The following is a 22,886-nucleotide window of genomic DNA, read 5'->3' as shown; positions in this document are numbered from 1 at the left end:
ATAATTTGGTTTTCCATTTTATTTTAACAGAAGTAGTCCCGAAAAGAATATTTTTGAAAGAAAGTTGAAAATTCAACCATAAAAAAGGAAAGAAATTTCCTCTTAATTTGTAGAGTTAGCTTATGAATGATTAATTGACAAAGATGTTTTTGGTTGAAAGGGTATTTTGATATATTAATTATATGATTGTTTGAAAATAAATTTGATTTTAAAAAGAAAGAAAAAGAGTAGGGAAGGGTATGGTGTGAATATTAAATAAATAGTTGGATTGTCATCTCATTGGCCAATCACATTTGTCGGTTCCTTATTTATTCTAAATAACCTAAACCTTATCATTATTATTATTATTATTATTATTATTATTATTATTATTATTTTAAATATAGTCGGACATAATTTTATATTTTCAAAATTCATAAAATTACCACTCACCATTTTTTAAGTCACTATATTGGTAATAAAGAAGAATAATCATGATCGATATATAATCATTACTTTTTAATTACTTTTTAAAAGGTGGTATTAAAAAATTAAAACCTATTTCAATTTCAAATTATTATTAAATAAACATTCTATCCCATGTTTCACTTTAATCATAGTTTAATTTGAATTTAATTTAGAGTTAAGAGTTAGATCAGTTACAGATGCTTGCCCTTCACAAACATACATTCAACTTTTTAGGTTTATAATTAATGTTTGTAAAAAAACATATGAACAAAATAAGTTTCATAAATAAGAAATTTATAACTTATAATTAATATACCAACTCACATGTTAAATATATATGTAAATTATTACCTTTTTAATTTTTGTCAAAATAATTTTGTAAATCTCTGTTAACATGTGAGGATATGAAAGAAAATTCGTAAGATATTAAATCGTTGATGAGATAATCGCAACGAGTTGAATTCATTTTATCTTAATCTTTTCATCAAATTCATATATTATAATATATTAATTGAATATCCACAAATTCAGAACTGTATCATAAATGAATGAATCATGATTTAGTTTTTTTTCCTTAACTTATGTTAAAAGAAATCAAACATTTTCAAAAGATGCTTATTGGGGAATAATATTAAAAAGCCAAAAAAAAAGAAGAAAAAAAACGATTCAACTTGATTCCACAATCAATGTGCCAATTTCTTAAGCCTAAAGAACACACCTTTTACACTCAATCTATGCCCACACCTTCCTTTCAGCATCATCATCACTCATACTCTCTGTTATAATTTAGATCTTAATTTGCTTACATCATCCTAAAGCATTTTAAACTGTTTTCTTTATTAATAAAGGTGAAAGTCATATACATATAAAACATGACAAGTTGAAGTGGTGGCTGCAGGATGTGGCATTATGATTCTAAGACGCTGTATAGTATTCGGAGTTGGTATAGATAGCTATGACGTTTCTTTGGTGGCAAACTGATGAACTCGAGTTTGGAAGGTATGTATACCGTCGAAAATTAGAAGAATAACTAAGATCTCTCGACACTAGCCTGTCTTGCTGATCGAGAGAGGTATGGATGTTTCTGCGTTATGTTTGGTATGCAATTGTGTTTGCTGTCGTTGTTGAATGAGCTTTTCGAACTACGATTTTGAACGGTGTGGTGTGTTGGGTGCTAAGGTTTCCGTGGAATGATCGGAATACTTAGCGTCTTAAGGGGTGTGTGACGAGTTTGAAGGTGTGAAATGTCAGTGAGTGGTTAATTATGTGAACGAATTTTGTAGGGTGAGGAGTTGGGTGTAACAAGGGTCTGATCATGAGGTTGGTATGGAGATGCTTGCCCGGTTTGCAGGCAAGTTTAGTCGGTAGACGGGACAAGATTTTGGTTGATGCCGCTTGTTCAAATTGAGTCGGTGTATCTGAGGTTGAAAATGTAAAATAATAAACTTTTGTATGAATAACACCAAAAAGGAAAAGGGCAAAAGACATGAATGATTCTTCCTCATCAACTGCAAGCTTCAGCAAGAAGTGACTCCATCACAATCACCATCACCTCTCCTGCCTCAACTTCCAAAACAACCCAGACAAACAAGAGCTTGAGTCGCAACCAAATCCTTCGTCGTTCATTTGAGCACCCAACCCAAGGGCACGAGAATCAGTGGTAGTGCTCAAATCGACTGTACAACACCACATATGCCTTCCTCTCACTTTAATGTAAATGTTAATAAAACACAAAAATTATGTTAGTTTTTAAAATTGGAGCAATGAACTCGTTGGACGAAGTAAAGAGTGAATTTCACAACTTTCCATCTCTTAACTTCAATTTCTAAACTTAAACAACCCGTTAGCCCCTGATCACGTTTTAATTACTTCAAATAACTTATCTATGCATGAAGAAACGTCTCCCATAACAACACATAAATTTGTATGACATAGAATATAAGTTTTCTCTAAATTAAAATGATTTTTAGAGATTAAATTGCACTATCATGTTTTAAAAGACAATAACTAATTAAGGTCTTTTAAAATGGGTAGGTCCGTGTCCAAATATTTATTAAGAATTTCTTTCATGGAAGTTTTCGTGGCAAAGATATTATTTTCAAAGATTTGAAGCCTCTATTTTATTAAAAGATATTCTTTGACAAAAGTATTATGTACTAAGTACATATTCTTTTAATTTAGAGTCTTTATCTCTCGACATATGATTTTTAGAAAACGATTTGTTTCTAAGATTCTGCTTCTCCTCATTCCATGGGTTTTGGCACAATCTTGGTTGCTTATATATATCATGGTCTTTGGTGTCTTTGTGGGTGTGCATCAAAAACGAAATATTGATCGTATTCTGTGTGGTAATCAAAGAAGCAAAGTAAGTTCTTATGTAAGTTCTCAGTACGAAGAGTATTTCGACTTAAAGAAGAAGATCATATAGAAAGACTTTTAAAAGTCTTTCTTCTTAAAGAAGAAGATCAAGCTTCACGATAACGAAGATTAAGAGTACCTTAGTTTGATGATTGATATGATACTTGATTAAGGGTGAGAGCTTCACGTATAACACATTAATATGTTGATTGATGAGATACATAATTAAAGGAAAGATATTAGTGATTGATTTACTATTTAATAAGATATAGAATCACTTAATTAGTACAAAATGATAAAACTGAATTGTAAATTTTGTACTTATGATCGCAAGGATGTAATTATGATTTATATTTCAAAGTAATACAAAATCTTTGATTTCAAGTCAAGAACCCTCTAGACATAGATAGTTAACAATGTGTTGTGTTCTTACTTCTTATTTTGTTTACTTCTTATTTTGTTGTATCTTCTGTTTATCTTCCATTTATTAACGGAGATATATCTATACTCAAAGTACAACTATTGACATATACTTTGTTTTATCAAAAGGCCATACTTTGATAATCATTTTAATATTTTAATATTTTTACCTAAAAAATTAAAATTGAGTCTATAAAAATTATTTCATCTATTAATTTTATATTTTGTTATCTATTAAAGTGCTCTCAAACTCAAAGTCAAATTTAAAACAACTAATTTTAAAAGTTTTAAATTTTGTTTCTATAGTTGGTCAAAAAGAATAATTGATCCGTTCTTATGCCTTAATTTAAAAAAACAATAAAAATAGTTCTTATGCCTCGATAAAATTCTCATCTTTATCAATAATCAAACGGTATACCTTAGCTAAATTCAAATTATAAATCATCATAACCAAAATTTGATTTTTTTTCAAACTATAAGAACTAAATGTAAGATTGGATGATCGTTGTTGTGTCATAGAATATATAGACAATTGTCATGAAAGCAAGAACAACGCAACCTTGGTAATAAATAGCAAAACGTCGGTCGATTGCTATCCAAAATTCACACAATACTCTAACTCAGATGTGTACTTGTCCAAGAATGAATTGGAATCAATAAAAACTGTAGGTTAGAAACAGAAAAGAAATAAAAAAGAAGTAGATTTTTTCTGTACAAAGTTCCAAAAAGATATTCATTTCGAGGAAGAAGAAGCAAAGATGTTTTTGAAAGTTTTAATGGTAGAAACTAATTTAGATCTCAAAATTAATTTTAGTAACAAAAAGAACGGTATCGTTGTTTTAATATTCTACACTTAATGATAATAAAACGGTAGAATATTAAAACAACATTCCTTACTAAAGTGGAGTCTATTTTACAAAAATGAAAAGAAAATAATTTTAATTTTAAAAAAATTAAAAGATTGAAATAGTTACGAAACGAAGTCTAAATAATTACTCGGATCAACCTTTCTTATTAAAGGGGAGAATTGATTCTTTACTTTAGAAATAGGTGGAAGCACCAAACCCATCTCTTTTTTTTTCTCTTTCTAATTTGTTTAATCCTAATAATAATATTCCTGAATGAGTTGCTTTTACTAACTTTGAACTTTGGTTTAGGCTTTTACTATAAAACAGAAGTTAAGTATGATTGCCCCTTTGAAATTTCCACTGTGATTTTAGATTTGTTTTTGGGATTTGAGTTGTTTAAACCAACTTCTTTTTACTTAATTATTCTTTAAACCTAACCTAATTATATTTAAACTAATCAGTGTAGTCAGTTTATTCATTTCACATGAGTTTAGTATGTCACTTATTTATCCCTTAATTAATTTAGTATTATTCTCAAATTTAAATCTAAATAATAACAACATCATTATTATTAATTAACTCAACCACATTCTATTGACACTGACCTATTCTCCAAAATCCAAATGCTATTAGTTCCTTCTGGTTGTCAATACATTTTTAACGCTTTTTATATATATAACATTTTGATGTGTAAAATATTAGTTAATTTTCATAAATATAATAAAACAACAAAATATTTATGGCTGTTCATGTAACAAAATTAAAATGTTAATAAGATCGGACATTTTCTAAAATATTCTAGGTTTGCGTTTGTCGTTTTTAAATTTTTTCTTTCTTCATTTTTCTTATTTTTTCTCTTAGTTTAATGCAATTTTTTCTTTTTGAAATCATTATCTTTGTTTTCAATTAATGATCAATCTTGTATTGTTTTTGTTAAAGTGTTATTTGGTTTAAAATCATGTATCATATATAAAATATTTATATTTGATACTCGATATTGAACAAAAATAGTTGGATATTTGTACACGATTGTTTAGATTTTGGTACATATACCAAATTTACAAAATCGTTTACCAAATATAAATATTTTATAAGGATATTGGTAAGATTTGGATACATGATGATGAACCAAATTTAAACGATATTGGTACACAATCCTAAACTAGAATGATTTAGATTTAGTACAAGATTGTGTATCATTTTCTACTCGATTTACACAATCGCGTATCATGATTGTACACGATTGCGTATGATGATTATCGTTTAGAAGAAGAATTATACACGATCGTATTTTTCTATTTTCAAAATTATTCTATGTATGTATTTTTTTTTATTTGTTATATTTTTTTTAAAAAAAAAACCCTAAAATATTTTATTGATTTTTTATATGTGATTTTTCAAAAAAAAAAAAATATATGAGCGTTGCTGAAATTTTGAAATCTCTAACAATTTTGGTTAGCTTCTAATGTTTGATTCAACTATATGCATTGAATTTTCAGCCATAGTTGTTAGACCTACTTTATCCTCCCCACTTCCCCTTTTTTTTTTCTTATTACTTTCTTCTCTTATCTTCATTTTCTAATTTTTCTTTTATAATTCATATCATTTTCATTTATTAGATAATAATAATTGGCCACAAATACATCCAATACCCTTTCAAAGAACAATTAACATAAATGAAAACGAGAAAAGTTGAAATTACAACCAATAAGCAAAGGAATTAATTTGGCTAATCTCCTTATATTCAACTACTAGTCACTTAGAGGATATAAAGAAAAAATATTATAATTTCTCATTGTGAAGAAAGAAAAATAAAACAAATTACTATATATATATTTAGATAATTAAAACCATATTTTATAAACATTATTAATAATTAAAACCATGTGAAAAATGAACTCAAGATTTAAATGTATACGAACTTACACACATACGTGATGATCACATTATATAATTAAAACGATATTTTAAAAATATTGTTATTATTAATTAAAACGACGTGAAAAATGAATCCAAAAATTGAAATGTACACAAAATTACAAATATATATATGTTTGATCACATTATACATGACATTTAAATAATTCATAAAATAATGAGAGAAAAAAAACCCTCTAGAATCTATATAGATATTAATTCAAATATCCTACGTAAACAAGCATAGCACAATCAATGAATCACATGTATTTTAAACATCATATCATCTTATTCTTACTCTCACAAATATTTTATTTTTTCTAGTTTCAAAAATCATATAATTATTCTTAAAAAACGATATTTTTTTTAACATAATAATACCTTTTAAACCTATTTTAAAAATTAAAAAAAAAAAAATGTATCCTGAAAACTCAACCAGTTTATTTTTATATAAATTTAAAGACTAAACTGACAAAAAATATATATATATATGACTAAGAATACACAACAAAAATTAGAGAACTTTTATTTACAAATGAAAGAAATATATTCAAAGCTTTAACCTAAACTTACAATTACTAGCTTTAATAGTAATGGCATTATTAGCAGTCAAACTATCCACCACCAACAAGCAATTCCCTAAAATCTTTACTTTCTTAAGCTTCATTTTCCCCATCTTCACCGCCACCGGTGCCACTGCCTGAAGCTGCAGCGGAATGCGACCAGTCTGCTGTTGCTCCACCAACGCCGACATCAAAGTGCTTCCATACACCGTCCTTCCGGTCAAAACCACATCCAACGCCGTCTTGTTCCGGTGGCCGTGGTAGAATGCTGGCAATGACCCTTCACAAAGCTTGTTCTCTGTGTACCAAACGCTCAGAACTCCTCCTTTCTCGTAGTATATTCCGATCTTCTCGTTCGGGTTGTACGTCGTGATCTTCACGTCGAACCTGTTAAGAAATATATGAATTAAATACAACTTTTTGTTAGTTACAAAATTTCAACTAATTTAGATACTAAACATATCCAATATACTGAGATCTTTTAGGTGACAAAATGATCTAAAATATGAATAAGAAAGTAAACATTATTTGTTGTATTTTATAAACTGACATAATCACGAGTGTATGTGGTTTCGAATCCTTTTCTGTTATACTAAAAAAAAAGGTTCCTTTGATAAAGTATATGTATTGAAGAAAACCTGGCATAGAGTGACATGTCAAAATTAAGTCGAAGATCGCTAATATTCAAGGAATCAATGGAGAACGTCGGGATCTTGGGCTTGAAAACAAGATAGAGAATTCCAATGACAGCTCCGAGGATGATGAGAAGAAGTAAAATGAGACAGAATGTGTAACATAAGCATCTGCAAAGGCAAGATCTTCTCTTTTTTGGAGGGAGAATTTGGTGGTGGAGAGCCTTTTCCAGCGGCGGCGGCGGTGCTGATGACTGTGGTGGTGGTGGTGGTGGTTCAACATCTGTTAGTGGGTGGATTTTTTGATGATGATCTACAAGGGCCATTGAAAGAAGGGTCGTTTCATGAAATAGAAATTGTAATTTGAATGTTTAAAAAGAGATTGGTTTTTGTTGTTTTCTTCACCAAACAGATGTTTATAAGAAAGGAAAATGGAAAGGGGTAGTTCAGCTAAGTTTTACTTACCAATTTATCATAAACATTATTTTAAGTTTTTAAGTTCTATCATACTGATCTACTATTTGAACTTTTGTGTGAAAGGTTTCATATGACATATTTAGGTGTGTTAGTTTCTTTAACTTTTAACTAACTTAATGAGTTGATTCGAGTAAACTACCTTAATAGTTACATAAAACAACCAAAATATTCTCACTAATCCTCTATCTCATATCCATCATGGTCACCAACGTTGCAGCCACCGCCAACAACTGACTCCACCCAATGAAAGTGATTTAGAATTATTAGTTATAGTGTTTAGTAATTCACATTCATAAAACCATTTTTATTATATATTGAACCAAAACAAAACTTGTATATAAAAAATATATATATATACTTAGGTAAAGTCTTCGTCATATGTACATATATACTTTTTATAAAGTGAAAAATTGAATTTTGGGGAAAATTTTCTATTTAAAAAGAAAAGGTGTACATTGATTGAAGTGACAAATGTTGTTGAATAGGCCCAAGCCTTGTAGTAACTTAAAAGGCCCAACTTCATATATATATACACTTCCTCTCATCGTTATTTTATTTTCGGTATTAAATTTTACTCAAATGTTCCTACTCCATTAACTTCAACTTTATCTTAAACAATACATCAATCTTTTATATATATTATATTGTAAAAAATTAAATAAAATATAAAGAGAATCTTACTAACGTGAATATAAAGAAAAGTAACAAAAATTTATAATTGTTTAAATAATTCATTTACATTTAAACTCTTTTGATTTTACTTGTGCAATGTTTTTATAAAATAATAATGTCGTGCAAGCAATTAATAAAGTATCTAATTTTATTTTTAAATCTTAGTGTACTATTTGCATAACAAAAATAAATATGGAAACATCTTATTAATGTTATTAATTTTAACTTTTGATAATTCCTCAGTTAAAAGCTTTATGAAACGTCATAACAAAAATAGAAGAAATAAAAAAAGGGCAACCTAATCAAATAATTATGGAAGGAAAATAATCGAAATCAAAATCAAATTTAATCATTTTCTCTAAAAAAAAATCAAATTTAATCAATTAAATGTTGATTAATCTTGATTTCTATTTTCATCAAGATATGAACTCTTTTTCCCCCCCTTTTTTTTTTTAAATGAAAGTAGATATGAACAATTAAAAATTCGAGAAACCAATGTAATTCAAATTCAAATTAAAACAAGTAATAATTAAAGATAATTAATAACCCCACCCACACCCATTTTTGCTTCAAAAAAAGAATTACCATTTATTTTTTAACAGATATAATTTGGGTGGTTAAGTGAATAGGTAATAATTAAAGATAATTAACCCCACCATTTATCTTTAACGGAGAGAAAAAGGACAGGGTAGGTTAAGTCATTCTGCCCAAAAAATCTTAAATAAGGATTTTTTTATAAAAAAAATTGCCTTTTGTGTTCACATAAATAAAATTATTGTTATAATATTTTTAGATTGTTTTTGAAGCCAAATGAACTAACTTATGATTTTTTATTTATAATAAATATGAGGACCAAAACTACTATTATTTATATGTTATAGATAGAAATAAATAATAACCAATTTCAATTGGAAAAAAACATTGAATGACTCGATTAAAATTTGATTGAAATTTAAATTTTATGGAAAATATTAGAACAAAAGAAAATTCAAAATAGAAACGAATTAAGATGGAACAAAATGAAAGTTAAACAGAAAATGTCACCTCAAACACACAAAGATTTAAAAGATAGAGAGCAACTCCTTCAAATTAGTTCTCATTATTGTTCACGATGTGATTGAATATTTATAAAAGCCTAAACTTTTAAAATATTTGTGAATGTGTTAAATATGAAGAGGGGAAACAAAAAGATTAAAGATGTTAAAGTATAAAAATGAATGGCCCTTTGAATTTCTCTTCTCATTGAAGAAAGCATGAATTGTAGAAGAGAGAAATATGTGAGAAAAAGTGTATATTTATGTATATGTATATATAAAGAAATGATTCTTTTTTTTTCTCTCTCTCTCTGTCTTTATTATAAACTAAATGATGAGTATATATTGGAGGGTAGTTATATAGTTTGATGTTTTTGGTTGGTAGTTATAGTTTCCACCAAGCAATTTCTAAATGTAATAATTTTTTCTTTACTCCACAACTTCTTCAATCTTCACTATCATTTTTTAGTGAAATTATTTACCATAATTGCTACTTTACTACCATCTTTAATTACCTTGTGTATTCAACTTTAAAAAAATTAAAAAAAATGTGTTTTTCTTTTTCTTTTTAGTTATTTTTTACCAAACACTAAATTTTAAATATTGTTCATAAACTTTTATCCGTGTCTATCAATGCACTTATAGATATTGACAAAGATTTATCAGTGTCTATAATTGATAAAAATTTTGCTAGATTCTATAAATAGTTTTTCAGTTTACAATAATTGTTCATTTTAATTAAGTTTGTTTGTTAATTATTTTTTTCCAAGTTTTTTTCTAAAAATATGGATCATTTAGAAATATCGAAGTAGATTAAGAAATTGTTTGATAGACTAAAAGAAAAGTTATATTGATTAACATTCAAACTTATATCTATTTATGTGGGCTAAAACAAAATAAAATTAGAACACAAGAATTTACACGAAAAATCTAAATCTAAAAGAAAACTACACCTCACTCAAAAGAGTTCATTGTGTGAAAATTATTACAAACCATAAACACTAAAAAAAATTTGTACTACTCACACGTTTCACTAATCTCATATTGAAACTTGAAAATATATAAAAGAAATGTACCATAAGTTGGCAGATGAGTTGGCTTAAAATGTTTTTAATGGAGCGATTTGAAATTAAAAGCATAAACTTCTTTTAGAGTCCTTGGGAACCCATCACTATCGCAAGCTATCTTTTCTAGACAACTACTCTTCTAATATTTTGTCAAAATCAAATAAAACATTCCAACTAACTACACAAACATACATGTTCAATCTCTGCGAAGAAGACGTGAATATATATGAAAGGAGGAAAACAATAGAGAACATAAAACAAAAAAAAAATGTTTGCTAACAATTACAAAACTCGTCGATTAATATTCAAATCTGAGTTCCATTTCTTAAAGCGAATCAAACATTCAAACCTAGCACACGAAAGATTTTCAATGATGCCTACAAAGGAAGACAAGAATGTATGAAAGGGGAAACAAATTTGAGGAATATGATTTCAAATAATAACTTTGCTTGTATTGGAAACTTGGAATTGTGCTCTTGGTTTTTTTTGGGGTGGAGGGTTGCGTAAAGCTTGGTTGTGAGAGCTTCGACAGCTCGTACATTTTTTTTGAATCTAAAGAAGAAAAAAAAAAGTAAGAATATGATCAAAATATTGGTAACATTAGGTCCACTAAAGTTGAAGCAACTCTCTCTAAATATATATTATGTATGTATGTATATATATTAAAGCTTGCATGTAGCCTAGTAATAATCTTTCTTCAATTTTGTTGATCATAGTATACAACAATATGGTGCACTAAGGAGATATATCATTACAAATGTGTCACATGGCTATAATCTTAATTATTATTACTTTTGAAAGGCATGTTTTTCAACCACTTGTAAGATTACAAGACTTGAACATCCTAGAAAAGGTATATGTACTCCTTTAACTTACCATATGGATAAAATAAATGGGATTGATCATAAAAACTTGATTATTTATTTTATTTATGGATAAAATAAATAAATAAAATAAATGGGATTTTATGAAGAAAAAAAAGTCACATAATCTCCTAAAACTCAGGGGGATCATATGTTAGGGAGGTTGAAGGTTGGTATGAAGTTGTTGAACCATATTCTATATGTATATATATATATATACTTACCCTTAGCTAGATTTATATTAATTACATTTTGATGATGTGGCCAAATCAAATCACATTTTATTTCCTCTTTATTTATAAAGTTAATTTATCATTATCTTCTTTCTCCTTACTCATCTCTCAAATTATTTTATCACAAAGAAGAAAAATATGATCATAATAAATATTCTAAAGTTCCCTAACTAACCCTAACTGTGTTTTCATGCCCTAATTGTTGCCTTCTCCAAAAGCCTAAACACCTTTATTTTATTGGTGGGATTTTCATTTCCTGAGGATCAAGATAAACGTTTTTTAAAAAAACTTAAAACAAAAATTAATCACGATTAAAAAATAGTTCATAAAATAGTTTAATGTCACATTATTAAATAAGGTGTTCAAAATTAACAAAATTTGTGATTTAAATTCTAGTACTCTCCATTGTATATATATATAAAAAAAAAAAAAAAAAACTTGTACAATCCCCTTGAAGTCAAAAGAAGAAGAAAAAAAGTAGGAAAGACGATTATGAAATGTGAAACATATTTTTCCCTCTTTTTATCTAAAGTGATACAACTTGCAAAAAAAAAAAAAGGAAGAAGAAGAAACATGAATCTTGACTTGAGTGATAAGACTTTGAACGTTTTTTTTTTTCCTTTGGCTAAAGTGACGAGCCTAATTATTTTGACAACTAAATTCACGTTAGACATCCAAATTTCCATATGTTAAACTAAAAAAAAGTTTTCTTAATCTTAATTTTGATAGGTGAATGCTAATTAAAAAGGATCAAATTCATACCTAGCTATTGAAGGCACGAGAGAAATAGAAAAAAAAATTATTAGTTATTTGAACCAATCAAATAATAAAGAAGAAGAAAAATTAATCTGAACACAAAAGAATTTTGGTATAAAGGCGTATGGGTTAAGTCAAAAAGTTTCATTTTGGGATAAAAAGCATAAAGCTATTTGCAACTACACAAACCAAAACATCAATGAATGGGATATATATATTAATATGATCTACACCATAGGCTTAAATTCCAAAGGACGTACTCATTTATATTATTTAGAAAAATAACTCAAAAGTATAATGGAGGTATGTAAAGTCAAACATAAATCACTAAATTAATAATAATTAATCAGAACATGGAGACGGGAATAATTACTCAATTGCTCAAAATAATATATACTTTTAAGAGAGTTTGGATAAACTCGAAATTGAAAAGATAAAAAAATAAAAAGAAAAAAGGGAAGAAAATAATGACTTATAAAGACAAAGGTTCCCTAACTAAAATTAAGGATATATGTAATTTAAGAAGTTAATTTCTGTCTCAAAATTCTCAAACAAATAGTTTAATAATAATGAATTATTATTAATAAAGAACTCAAAATACTTATGTAAGTTTAGGTGATATATTTAATATAATAAAACTATAGGTTAGGTTTTTGTCTAAAAGAAAAGAAAATGTTATGTTATATTATGGTGATAGATAATGTGAATCCAAACATATATTTAAGGTACGGGAAATGCACGGCGTAATACGTGGACCGATAAATGCGGGTACGTGGGACCTACCTCCACTCTTCGAGCTCTTTTTATTAATATTAATATGATTTTAAGGGAGGGAAAAAAAATATGAAAAGTCTTCGCGGGCTGTTGGGTGAATTGCGACATCAACCACTCTTCATTCAAATCCTTTATTATTCTTTTTTCTTCTCTCTTTAATCAAAATCTAAATCTAAATCCTTTATAATTTTCATTATTTAAATTGTTTTATAACTAGGCCTTGCTTTTATTTGGTTATACTTAAAAGAGAAATAAGTTTTTTTTTTAGAAAAAAAAACCTTTTGAAATTGTTGGTCAATCTTCAATTTTTTTTAGAACATGTATTCAAAAGAAGCTTGTAAATTCTGACTAAGATTTTCAAAATATAATGTGTAATTTTGTTTTGGAGCTTTATATAGTTGATAAAAGATGAGCTTGGGATTTTTTTATTATTATTATTTATATATTTAGAAGAACTGCTAAATATAAAATAGTACTGATGAAGAAAATTTCCAATTTTTTTTTTACTAAATAGTAGATGATATTGAAAACTTTATCTAGAATTATAATTATTATATATAATCTGGTAATAAATTATACTATTTATAATTGGAGATTTGTGAATTTATCTCTAAAATTTGTATTTGGTAGTATTCTTAGTCCCTCGGCTAGTTTCCCTCTAATTATTAATGAAAAGAATTTCTAGCTTTAATTACTAAAATTTTGATATTTTTACTTATCTTTTTTTCATTCTTCCTTCCTCCTCCTCTAGACCTTCTTCCTCTTCGTGGTTGCCATTGCCACCATATTTCACGTACCACACTACTGCATTGCCACGATTTTCTCTCTCTCTCTTTTGCCTTTTAAGTTTCCATTCCTCCTCCCTCTTCCTTTATCTCATCCACGTTTAATTTTAAATAACTGTGATTATCCATAAAAGGTTAAAAAACGTGACGAAAGAAGGTAGAAAGAGATCAAATGAGCAAAAGAAAAAAATCGTACAGGACACACATGGTGGCGGCAACCTTGAGATAAAGAGAAGATCAAGAAGAGGACCAAGAAAGAACGATCAAATGTGTTACAAAATAATAAACTTGGAACATAAAGTTGTTGAACTTGAGTTCTATATATTGCTTTTTTAAAAAACTTAAATGGAACCTAAATCAAAAATTTTAAAGGGTAATTTTATTTTTGTTTCTGTTTATTACAATATAATAACATCTTCATTTTATATATTACGTGGAGAAAATGAAGACATTCTAATTTACATCTAAGGGCTCAAAAGAAATAAGAAAGTAGAAGAAATCCCATTTGTATGATTAATATGGAGCACCATAGGTCATAGGATATACCAAAATGGAGAATAACGGGACTTGTGAATCAAGTAAAATCGATTTCATTCATATACACACCCGTTTTATTACGAGTTGTGATGTGACCCACTTTTATGACGCTTATACCCCTCTCTTTTTCACCAATTCTTGTTGAAATTAAATAGGCTCCTACGAGGGTATTAATGTCATTTCAAAAATACCGAAAGACAAAAAGTAATTTCAATTACTATTATTAGCCCTTTCTCGATCCAATAAGCGTACACCATTTTCGAAGGAAGAAACACTTCCCAATTTTATATTCATATTCATTTATTCTTTTCCTTTTTCAAAGCTGATTTCTACGTAAATATTTCTAAATATATAAATAGTTTTTCAACTTTTTTTTTAATTTTAAAAAATATCTATTTTAATTCATTTTACAATATTGTCATGTTGTCCGAAGTTACAAATACGGCTTTTGTTTATTTTTTTCTCTTTTTTATTATTATTTGTATGAAACGTGTCATCTATATTTTGGTAATTTCATTCGAATTTAAGGTCAACAAAATATCATTTGACACTTTTCAAAAATTTGGATCATTTGATATTTTTTATCCAATTTTTTGTACATTTGTACGTAAACATCATATTATATATATATATATATCTTTTTTTTTTTTTGTTAGGTTTCACTTCAAAATATCACACACTAACAAAGATAGTTGTCTTAACTTATATACGTATATCCATCTCACTTATGTAGTTAATCTACGGTTATATTCTCAACAATTCTCTCTATAAACAAATGATCATCGAGCACCCCCAAGTAGTTATCTATCTTGTTTAACATTTATCTATAACATTAACTTCTTTTCACTAGAGCACATCACGCTTATGATAGAGTTCAACCATCAATCACATGCATGCACTATGATTCTACCGATATGATTAACTTAGACACATGAATATGAGGTTAAAATATCATTTCGATCTACGTACATTTGAGTTTTTTAAATTTTAGACATTGTACATTCAAATGACTCATTTTAGTTAATTTCAATCAATCTCTCAAAATTAGTTAAACCGTAACAATAATTTAATCACTAACTTTTAAGAATAAAAGACAAGTCAAATTATAAATTTAATATTGATTGATATTTAAATACTAACTTTAAGAATGAAACACAGGTAGAATTATAAGTTATAAATTTAATATTGGTTCATTTGAATTATAAATTTAATATTGGTTGATAGTTATAAAGTTGAATTACATAGGCACATTATAGTTACAAAGTCTATTGTTTATAAATTTAATCTAAAGCTTAAGAATAAAAGCAAAGTCAACATAGTTTATTCATCTACTTTTAACCTCAACAAAACTCAAATTATCAATTAATTATACCATAAGCATAAACAAAAGTCTGAGAAAAACTTTCTTAAGATTCATAAACTAAAAATATTCCTTTGAAGAAAAGGAAAAAGAATTAATAAAATTTATAACATTCTTATTTCTTAATTTTGTGTCTTTTCAAAATTTAGAAATTTGGAAGTATTAAAGAAATAACAAAAAAGAAAGAGAATATAGAAAGTAATATTATTACATTAATTTATGAGATTTTGTTTGATTGGGTAAATTTCCAAATATGTAATAAGGAAATCGCAATAATGACCATTCAAAGAAAAGTAACCGTAAACCAAAAGGAGAGGGAAAAATGAGAAGAAAAAAAAGTTACTTAGAAAGAGAAACTCAATTTAACATAAGAGTAAAAAACTATTTATGAAGAGTATAGAGTATAGAGTATAGACCAAATTGTAATGAATTAAAAATGGTAGTGAGAAAAATTAAAATGATTATAAAGTAAAAAGAATGAAATTAGGAAATGAAGTAAAAAGAAAAAAGAATAATGTAGAGTTTAGTGTTGTAATGTGAGCGGCGAGACCAAACACCATTAATCAAGGGTGATTATTTCGTCTCCCCCATTCAAATCATCTTTTTTGACGTTTCACTTTCTCTTCCTCTCTCTTTTTTTTCCCTCCATAAATACCAAACCCTCCATTCTTCACTTTCACATTCAATCAAAATTCTTTGCTTCATTTCCAATTCTCATTCCTCTAACGATGCCTTCTCCTGCCCTTTCTCTTACACTTCTCCCCATTCTCCTCTCTCTTCTCACCGTCCATGCTCGGATTCCCGGAGTTTACTCCGGTGGCCAGTGGCAGAGTGCTCATGCTACTTTTTATGGCGGCAGTGACGCCTCCGGAACCATGGGTATCTTCCCTCTTTCTTCTTACTCCCATTGAATTCTTGTTGGTTTTCATTTCTCTTCCGTCTCAATATCTTGTCACTTCTCTCTTTCCTTCATTTTCTGAGAAACTTAGCTCCTTGTGATTCTGTGAAGACATCCTTTGGATTTGTGTGTGTGTGTATGTGTTTTGTTCAATTGGAATTTCTCTGAGAAACTTAGCTGTGAAGAATAATCGTCCGAATTGTCATACTATTTTTCGTTCTCATTCCTTTTATTTTCTCTTTCTACTATTGAATAGCCTAGCTAGTTATGATTATGTGGATGATAATTTGAATTTGTGTGTTTGATTCGAATGTTGTGTTTGCTTTTATCAATCTGAGTTTCTTTGAGAAGCCTAGTCGTGAAGAATAATCGTTCAAATTGAATTGATTATAAGAACATTTTACCTAGTTATTTTGTATATTTGATTCAAGTGTTGTGCGTTTGATGTTTTAATCTAAACTAAATTTCTCTTGGGAAACCTAATTACGAACGACGGATTGAATTGATTTGAGAGAGAATTGTGAATTTTAATTGATTCAGGAGGAGCTTGCGGTTACGGAAACTTATACAGCCAAGGCTACGGCGTAAACACGGCGGCGCTAAGCACTGCTCTGTTCAACAACGGTTTGAGCTGCGGAGCCTGCTTCGAGCTTAAGTGCGCTAACGATCCGCAGTGGTGCCATTCCGGGAGTCCGTCGATTTTCATAACAGCCACAAACTTTTGCCCGCCTAACTACGCTCTTCCAAGTGACAATGGCGGCTGGTGCAACCCTCCCCGTCCTCACTTCGACCTTGCCATGCCAATGTTTCTCAAGATCGCCGAGTACAGAGCCGGAATCGTTCCCGTCTCTTACCGCAGGTACAAAGAAACTCCTTTTTTTTCTCACTACCTAACGGCGTCGTTTAGATACTCATAGATCACGTGCGAGAAATTAGATCTGTGTATGAACTGGAGAAATCTCAACCATCTGATTTTCTCTGTTACTGGGTTTTGGTACTTTACAACAATAAATTGAAAATAGAAAATTGGGTACACCCAAACAGTAATGCTTGGATGCATCTATCCTTGTTAAGCCTAGATTCTAAGCCAAAATTTATTACCTAATAAATTATGAAGGGATGGTTAGATGTATTGCATCTTAGTATTTTGCATGAAAATGTGTAGGTGTATTTGGGCGTTTGTGTATTTCATAAAATTATTTGATCATAACGGGTCATTTGATAAATTCTTCTTTACTTAGGTGTGAATGTTTAAGTGTATTTTAGAATGCAGTCAGTATTATTCTAGTTCCAAATCTATAATCATAGATAGTAAAAGTTTATTCAACAAATTTGGTTGTTATGTCTTTCTTTGAAAAAAATTTGTAGTACTACAGAGTATTGCGTTCTTTACTCTTGGTGTAGAAGTATGGTTCATTTGACTATAGTGTAGAAAAATTTCTAGGTAGTTCATGACTTTATTGTCCTATGCCTCTCCATCATGGATGCCGTACATGGCCCCACAGTCAGCCCGAATCTCTGCTTTTGACATGAAAAATGGGCTCGGGATTTGCATTCTACCCATTAAATATATTTTTGGCCATTTCGTCTTCAGATCATCCCATATTGATAAAAATGTTAAAAACCCTTTTGTCCACTGTTGTTCAACGTTTTCATGTTCTTGTTAATTTGCTTTTCATTTGTCATTTCTGACTTTTCTACATTCTACAGCCTATGGTCAAAACTATAGTGATTTGAGAGGAAAAGAAAAAGGATGAAAGTATTATGTCTAAATTGAAAAGAATACCTTTGAATTCTGTACAAAAAAAGTATTTTAGATTTATTTTTATATAGAAATTGAAACATGGAGTGAATGTGGTTCTTTTTTTAAAATTCCTAAAAACGAAATTATACTTGAATACATTTACAAATGATATATGTGCGTCACATTCTAACTATTGATGAATGGACAGGGTACCATGCCGGAAACAAGGAGGAATAAGATTCACAATCAACGGCTTCCGATACTTCAACTTGATACTAATAACAAACGTGGCAGGAGCAGGGGACATCGTGAAAGCAAGCGTAAAAGGCAGCAAAACAGAGTGGATGAGCATGAGCAGAAATTGGGGTCAAAACTGGCAATCAAATGCCATTTTGGTCGGTCAGTCACTTTCTTTTAGGGTAACATCCAGTGACCGTCGCACTTCCACTTCTTGGAACATCGTCCCTTCCAATTGGCAATTTGGCCAAACTTTCACCGGCAAGAACTTCAGAGTCTAATACTTTTTATCTTTTTCTTTCATTACTAATTTCAAATTTTCTACTTTTTTTGTTCTTAAAAGGGCGAGAAAGTGGGAGAAAATGAGAAAAGTGTGCGTAGTTTTGGGGGAATGGATACTTTTTGACTTGGAGGAAATGGGAGTGTGTGTTTGTTAATGGGAATGTTATTGTGGGAAAAGTGGGTAAGAAAAAGGTAAAAAGAAAGGGGGGGTTTTGTTGTTGTTGTTGTTTGTTACTTTGTTGTAATGAGAAAATGGCTGAAAGTGGCTGCTAAATTAGTATAGCCCGCAGCTTCCTTATTATTATTATATAAGCATAATTATATATACAATAGTGCTCTTTGCTTTAAGGTATCTTTTGTTTAATAGCCTTGATTCTTAGTTGGGTTACTCTTTACACATTTGTTGTGTTTGTTGCACTAAACAAGTTTTAAATTCATATATCTTACTAGAAATTTGTTATTACATATACTCGTTCAAGTGGAGCCAAGTTTTAAATTCACATACCCTATATACTAGACATTTTTAACGTAGTGAAGTTAAATACTATTTTTTTCTTTCATTTTCATTTTAAGTTTGGTACTTTGAAGTTTAAAATGGAACCACTCTCAAAATATATGGATTACAGTTATACTTTATTTCAAACCTAATAATAGATAGACATTTGTACCTTTACTAAGAAGAGTAGGTTTGAAAGATGTCATGATATGATATGAAGTTTGGGGTACGTTTGAAATTACAACTTTGATATTATAATATGATATGAAGTTAGGAGTGATTTACACCTAAAAAACTTTACCAAAATAGGGATTGACACTAAAATTAAGAGGAATTAGAAAGAAGATTGAATACAAGATCATTCATTCTTCAAATAAGAGAACTATTTTTGTTATCCAATAACATAAAGCTTAAGAATGTAATTAAGAATGAGATTAACAATCTTTTGTTTAATTTTCTAACAAAAAACTACGACATTACAAGACTAGTTTCTAATTTAACTTTGGGTGTGATTACTGTCCCACGATAGTCCACATTTATGCATTATCTTCTATTATGAAACAATTTTTTTTTAAATGCAACAAATTGAAAGGAAATGATTCAATCTAATTACATTTATGCGTTAACTTCTATTATGAAACAATTTTTTTTTAAATGCAAGATTCAATCTCTAACCTCTAACAGTAAAGAAGGTAGCGTCATTACTCAAATTACACAGTTGTCACTACTAATTGTACTTTTATTTTTTAACTTGAATATTTTTTAAAATTGAACATTTGATTAGTACTTTTAATTTTCAACTTCAATATATTTTAAAATTGAACACTTAAGAGATAGATGTACTCGGTTGTTCATACTAATTCTACTCGTAAATGTGGCCAACTATTCAATCCAATAAAATAAAGAGAGGTTAATCCATATACAAGAGGGTTTCATTTACAAAACTAACCATAAATAGGGTATGACGAAACCCATCTCCAACCGATGAATCATGTCTGTGGCTTCTTCACAAGGTTCTATTAAAAAAAATGTTGTGAATTCTTACGTTTTAAGGTTAATACTAATTTCATTGCTCAAATTTGGTTCTTTCTTAATAGTAATACAGGTCCCCCTTTCAGTTCTTGTTATGATTTGAGAATTTAAAATTCCAATTAATTCTTTATTTTTATTTTATCCCTCTGCTTGGTTTGATTTGGGAATTAATTCCACAATTTGTCCAAACATACATATCTTGATTTGGGAAATAATTATTTTTTTATGTTAAAAATATAAAATTTGGTCTATAGGGTTCATTTTGATATGCATTCGGGATCTTCAGTTTTCGAGCTCAACAAGTTCAACTTCCTCTTCCTGCACAATGGCATAACATGGGGACTAAATGTTCTACAAAATACAGTAAACATTGTAAAAGAAATTAACATATTTTTTAGTTAGTGACTATCGTTACAAACTTGAGAGAATTAGACAGTACCAATATTTCTAAGCAAGATCCAAGAGTCTTTATTAAAACTTAAATCAAAACTCATTCTCAAGATTCGCACTTCAATCGAGATTTAAAACGAACATTTTTTAATCAAAAGAAATTCCAGAGTAAAAAATATATCACTTTAAAACCAAATTAATATCAAAACTAAGAACCCCAAAAAGCATTTTCACGAATCTGAGTTCTACTAAGAAACCCAAAGTGAAGGGGATAAATGAAGAGAAATATGAGATGGAATCAGTAGACAAAATGGGATAGAAGAAACCCATCATCTGTGGATACCATCCCTACGGTTGTCTGGCCGCTGCCTGATCTCCCAAACCTCCTTTTTCCTTTTCCGGAAAATTGAACTTTCCCGAGAAAATTCAAGGGAGAATGAGCAATCAAACTTTCGTTATAGCATTCATTGTTCAATGAGAAAACATGTCCCAAAAATAAAATCTTGTTGTCTCACATAATGAACAACGAATGCAAATCAAATCAAACAAAAAACAACTAGGGCTCATATCAAGTGTATAGAAATTTAAAAGAACCCGTCACCGTGAGAGAAAACCCTAATCCAAAAGAAATCACGAGAAAACAGAAGCGAAAGAAGATAGAAGAAAGTTCAGAAGATACCAAAGCCATCATTAGAAGACGGCGGCACCTTGAATCAATCCTTTTCTCCTCTGTCGATCGCTATTCTCGGAAAAAAACCGGAACAGGGATTTCAGTTTCGAATCCCACTCGAGCCTCTCTCTTTCTAATCATAGCCCATAAACGTCTGGGAAAAACAGAGAGAGAAGAAGGAGAAACCCGAGTAATGGCAGATTAGAGAAAGAAATGGCGATTACGAGTGGAGAAGAAGAGATCGGATATTGAAGGCTTTTGGGTATGCGGTGAAGAATACGGTGAAGAATGCGGCGAAACTAAGATTAAATAGACACAGTTTTGGGCTCGAAATTGAAGTGCTAGGGCTTTTCTTCACGATGTTTGACGACATGTCGAAATACTTGGGTTGGACTCGTTCTTATTTTAACGGTATTGCTGAACGACAGGTCGGGTATGCTTTTTTTTCTTTTTAATTTTTCTTATTATTGTTTCTAATGGAAAAATTGGTAATTATACCAAAATATACGAAATTATTGTTATATTTTTTTAACATTTTGGTAAATTTTTCTATGTTTATAAATAACATTTTTTATATATTTTTTAGAAATATTTATTTATTCTTGACAACATGATGTGATGAGAAACTTGAATCTTTGGTTATGTTAGCCGTACATGCAATAAATTAGTGGAGCTATATTGTTATTTGTTAGTAGAATTTGTTAAGTTGCACTATTGCAATTATACACATATACACTAATGTGACATTCAATTCTTTTAATTAATTTATTAACTCTTGAGTTTTCAATTTTCATTTTTTCTTCTTAAAAATATGTTTTTAAATGGATTTTGTTTAAAAAATATAACATATCATCAAAATATTATATTGAATAATTTTGAAAATGAAAAAGCACACATACCTCCAATGTAAAATACAAAAAATATCCTAGTCAACACGCAATAAATCGGTCACACGCGTCCAATACACGATCATGTCATTTTGATACATGATCTCGGACATACCATGTTTCGAGATGAAAAAATTATTTTTTTAGTTATTCTATCTTGAGCCTTTGTGACACTGAGATGCTCCGTGATGGAATAATTTTTTCTTTATTTTATTAGATCTCGAGCATACAAAATTGTCGTACAATTTTTCCTTCGGTTCTTCGATCTCAGGCCTTTATTACACTAAGATGATCCGAGATTAATAAATCACAAAGAAGATATAAATTGTGAGGGCATATATGAAATTTATAAAAGAATAATCACGCATCATGTACTTTTTCTATTATGTTATACGATCGGTAAATCTTCTAAGTTTTTTTTGTTACATTTATCAAATTAGTGATTTTAAAAATTAAGTGATATATTTTATTCTTACCTTCTTTAAAAATATATATTCCTATGCTTAA

At 29.0% G+C, this 22,886-nt stretch overlaps 2 protein-coding genes, 1 long non-coding RNA gene and 1 other non-coding gene across 4 annotated transcripts; 1 reads left to right on the top strand and 3 right to left on the bottom strand.

Annotated features, from left to right (window-relative positions):
* Window positions 1-6,491: 6,491 nt before the first annotated feature.
* On the bottom strand, window positions 6,492-7,582 carry LOC101205367 (NDR1/HIN1-like protein 6). Its single transcript, XM_011657872.2, has 2 exons — window positions 7,192-7,582; window positions 6,492-6,940 (listed from the first exon to the last, which is right to left on the bottom strand). Exons 1-2 carry the CDS (start codon window positions 7,509-7,511, stop codon window positions 6,541-6,543), a joined length of 720 nt encoding a protein of 239 aa, XP_011656174.1. The 5' UTR covers window positions 7,512-7,582; the 3' UTR covers window positions 6,492-6,540.
* An 8,826-nt stretch (window positions 7,583-16,408) lies between these two features.
* LOC101218950 (expansin-A4) lies at window positions 16,409-19,256 on the top strand. Its single transcript, XM_004147637.3, has 3 exons — window positions 16,409-16,622; window positions 17,182-17,500; window positions 18,594-19,256. The coding sequence occupies exons 1-3, from the start codon at window positions 16,472-16,474 to the stop codon at window positions 18,901-18,903; spliced, it is 780 nt and encodes a 259-aa protein (XP_004147685.1). The 5' UTR covers window positions 16,409-16,471; the 3' UTR covers window positions 18,904-19,256.
* A 371-nt stretch (window positions 19,257-19,627) lies between these two features.
* Window positions 19,628-21,952, bottom strand: LOC116404035. The gene is made up of 2 exons (XR_004216968.1): window positions 21,502-21,952; window positions 19,628-20,750 (listed from the first exon to the last, which is right to left on the bottom strand). It is a non-coding gene; the product is annotated as an uncharacterized LOC116404035 (long non-coding RNA).
* Window positions 21,106-21,255, bottom strand: LOC116404168. Its single transcript, XR_004217109.1, has one exon. It is a non-coding gene; the product is annotated as a small nucleolar RNA snoR143 (small nucleolar RNA).
* Window positions 21,953-22,886: the final 934 nt, after the last annotated feature.

Source organism: Cucumis sativus, chromosome 5 (assembly GCF_000004075.3).
Source record: "Cucumis sativus cultivar 9930 chromosome 5, Cucumber_9930_V3, whole genome shotgun sequence".
Taxonomy (NCBI): Eukaryota; Viridiplantae; Streptophyta; class Magnoliopsida; order Cucurbitales; family Cucurbitaceae; genus Cucumis; species Cucumis sativus.
Note: the sequence above shows the minus strand (reverse complement) of the source record. Positions and strands in the feature narration are given on the sequence as shown.

Coding starts and splice junctions, on each gene's coding strand:
- LOC101205367 (XM_011657872.2), bottom strand. CDS start 7,511: ATGGCCCTTGTAGATCATCATCAAAAAATCCACCCACTAACAGATGTT. Junction 6,941..7,191: donor GACATGTCACTCTATGCCAG/GTTTTCTTCAAT, acceptor ATTTCTTAACAG/GTTCGACGTGAAGATCACGA.
- LOC101218950 (XM_004147637.3), top strand. CDS start 16,472: ATGCCTTCTCCTGCCCTTTCTCTTACACTTCTCCCCATTCTCCTCTCT. Junction 16,623..17,181: donor TGACGCCTCCGGAACCATGG/GTATCTTCCCTC, acceptor TAATTGATTCAG/GAGGAGCTTGCGGTTACGGA. Junction 17,501..18,593: donor GTTCCCGTCTCTTACCGCAG/GTACAAAGAAAC, acceptor ATGAATGGACAG/GGTACCATGCCGGAAACAAG.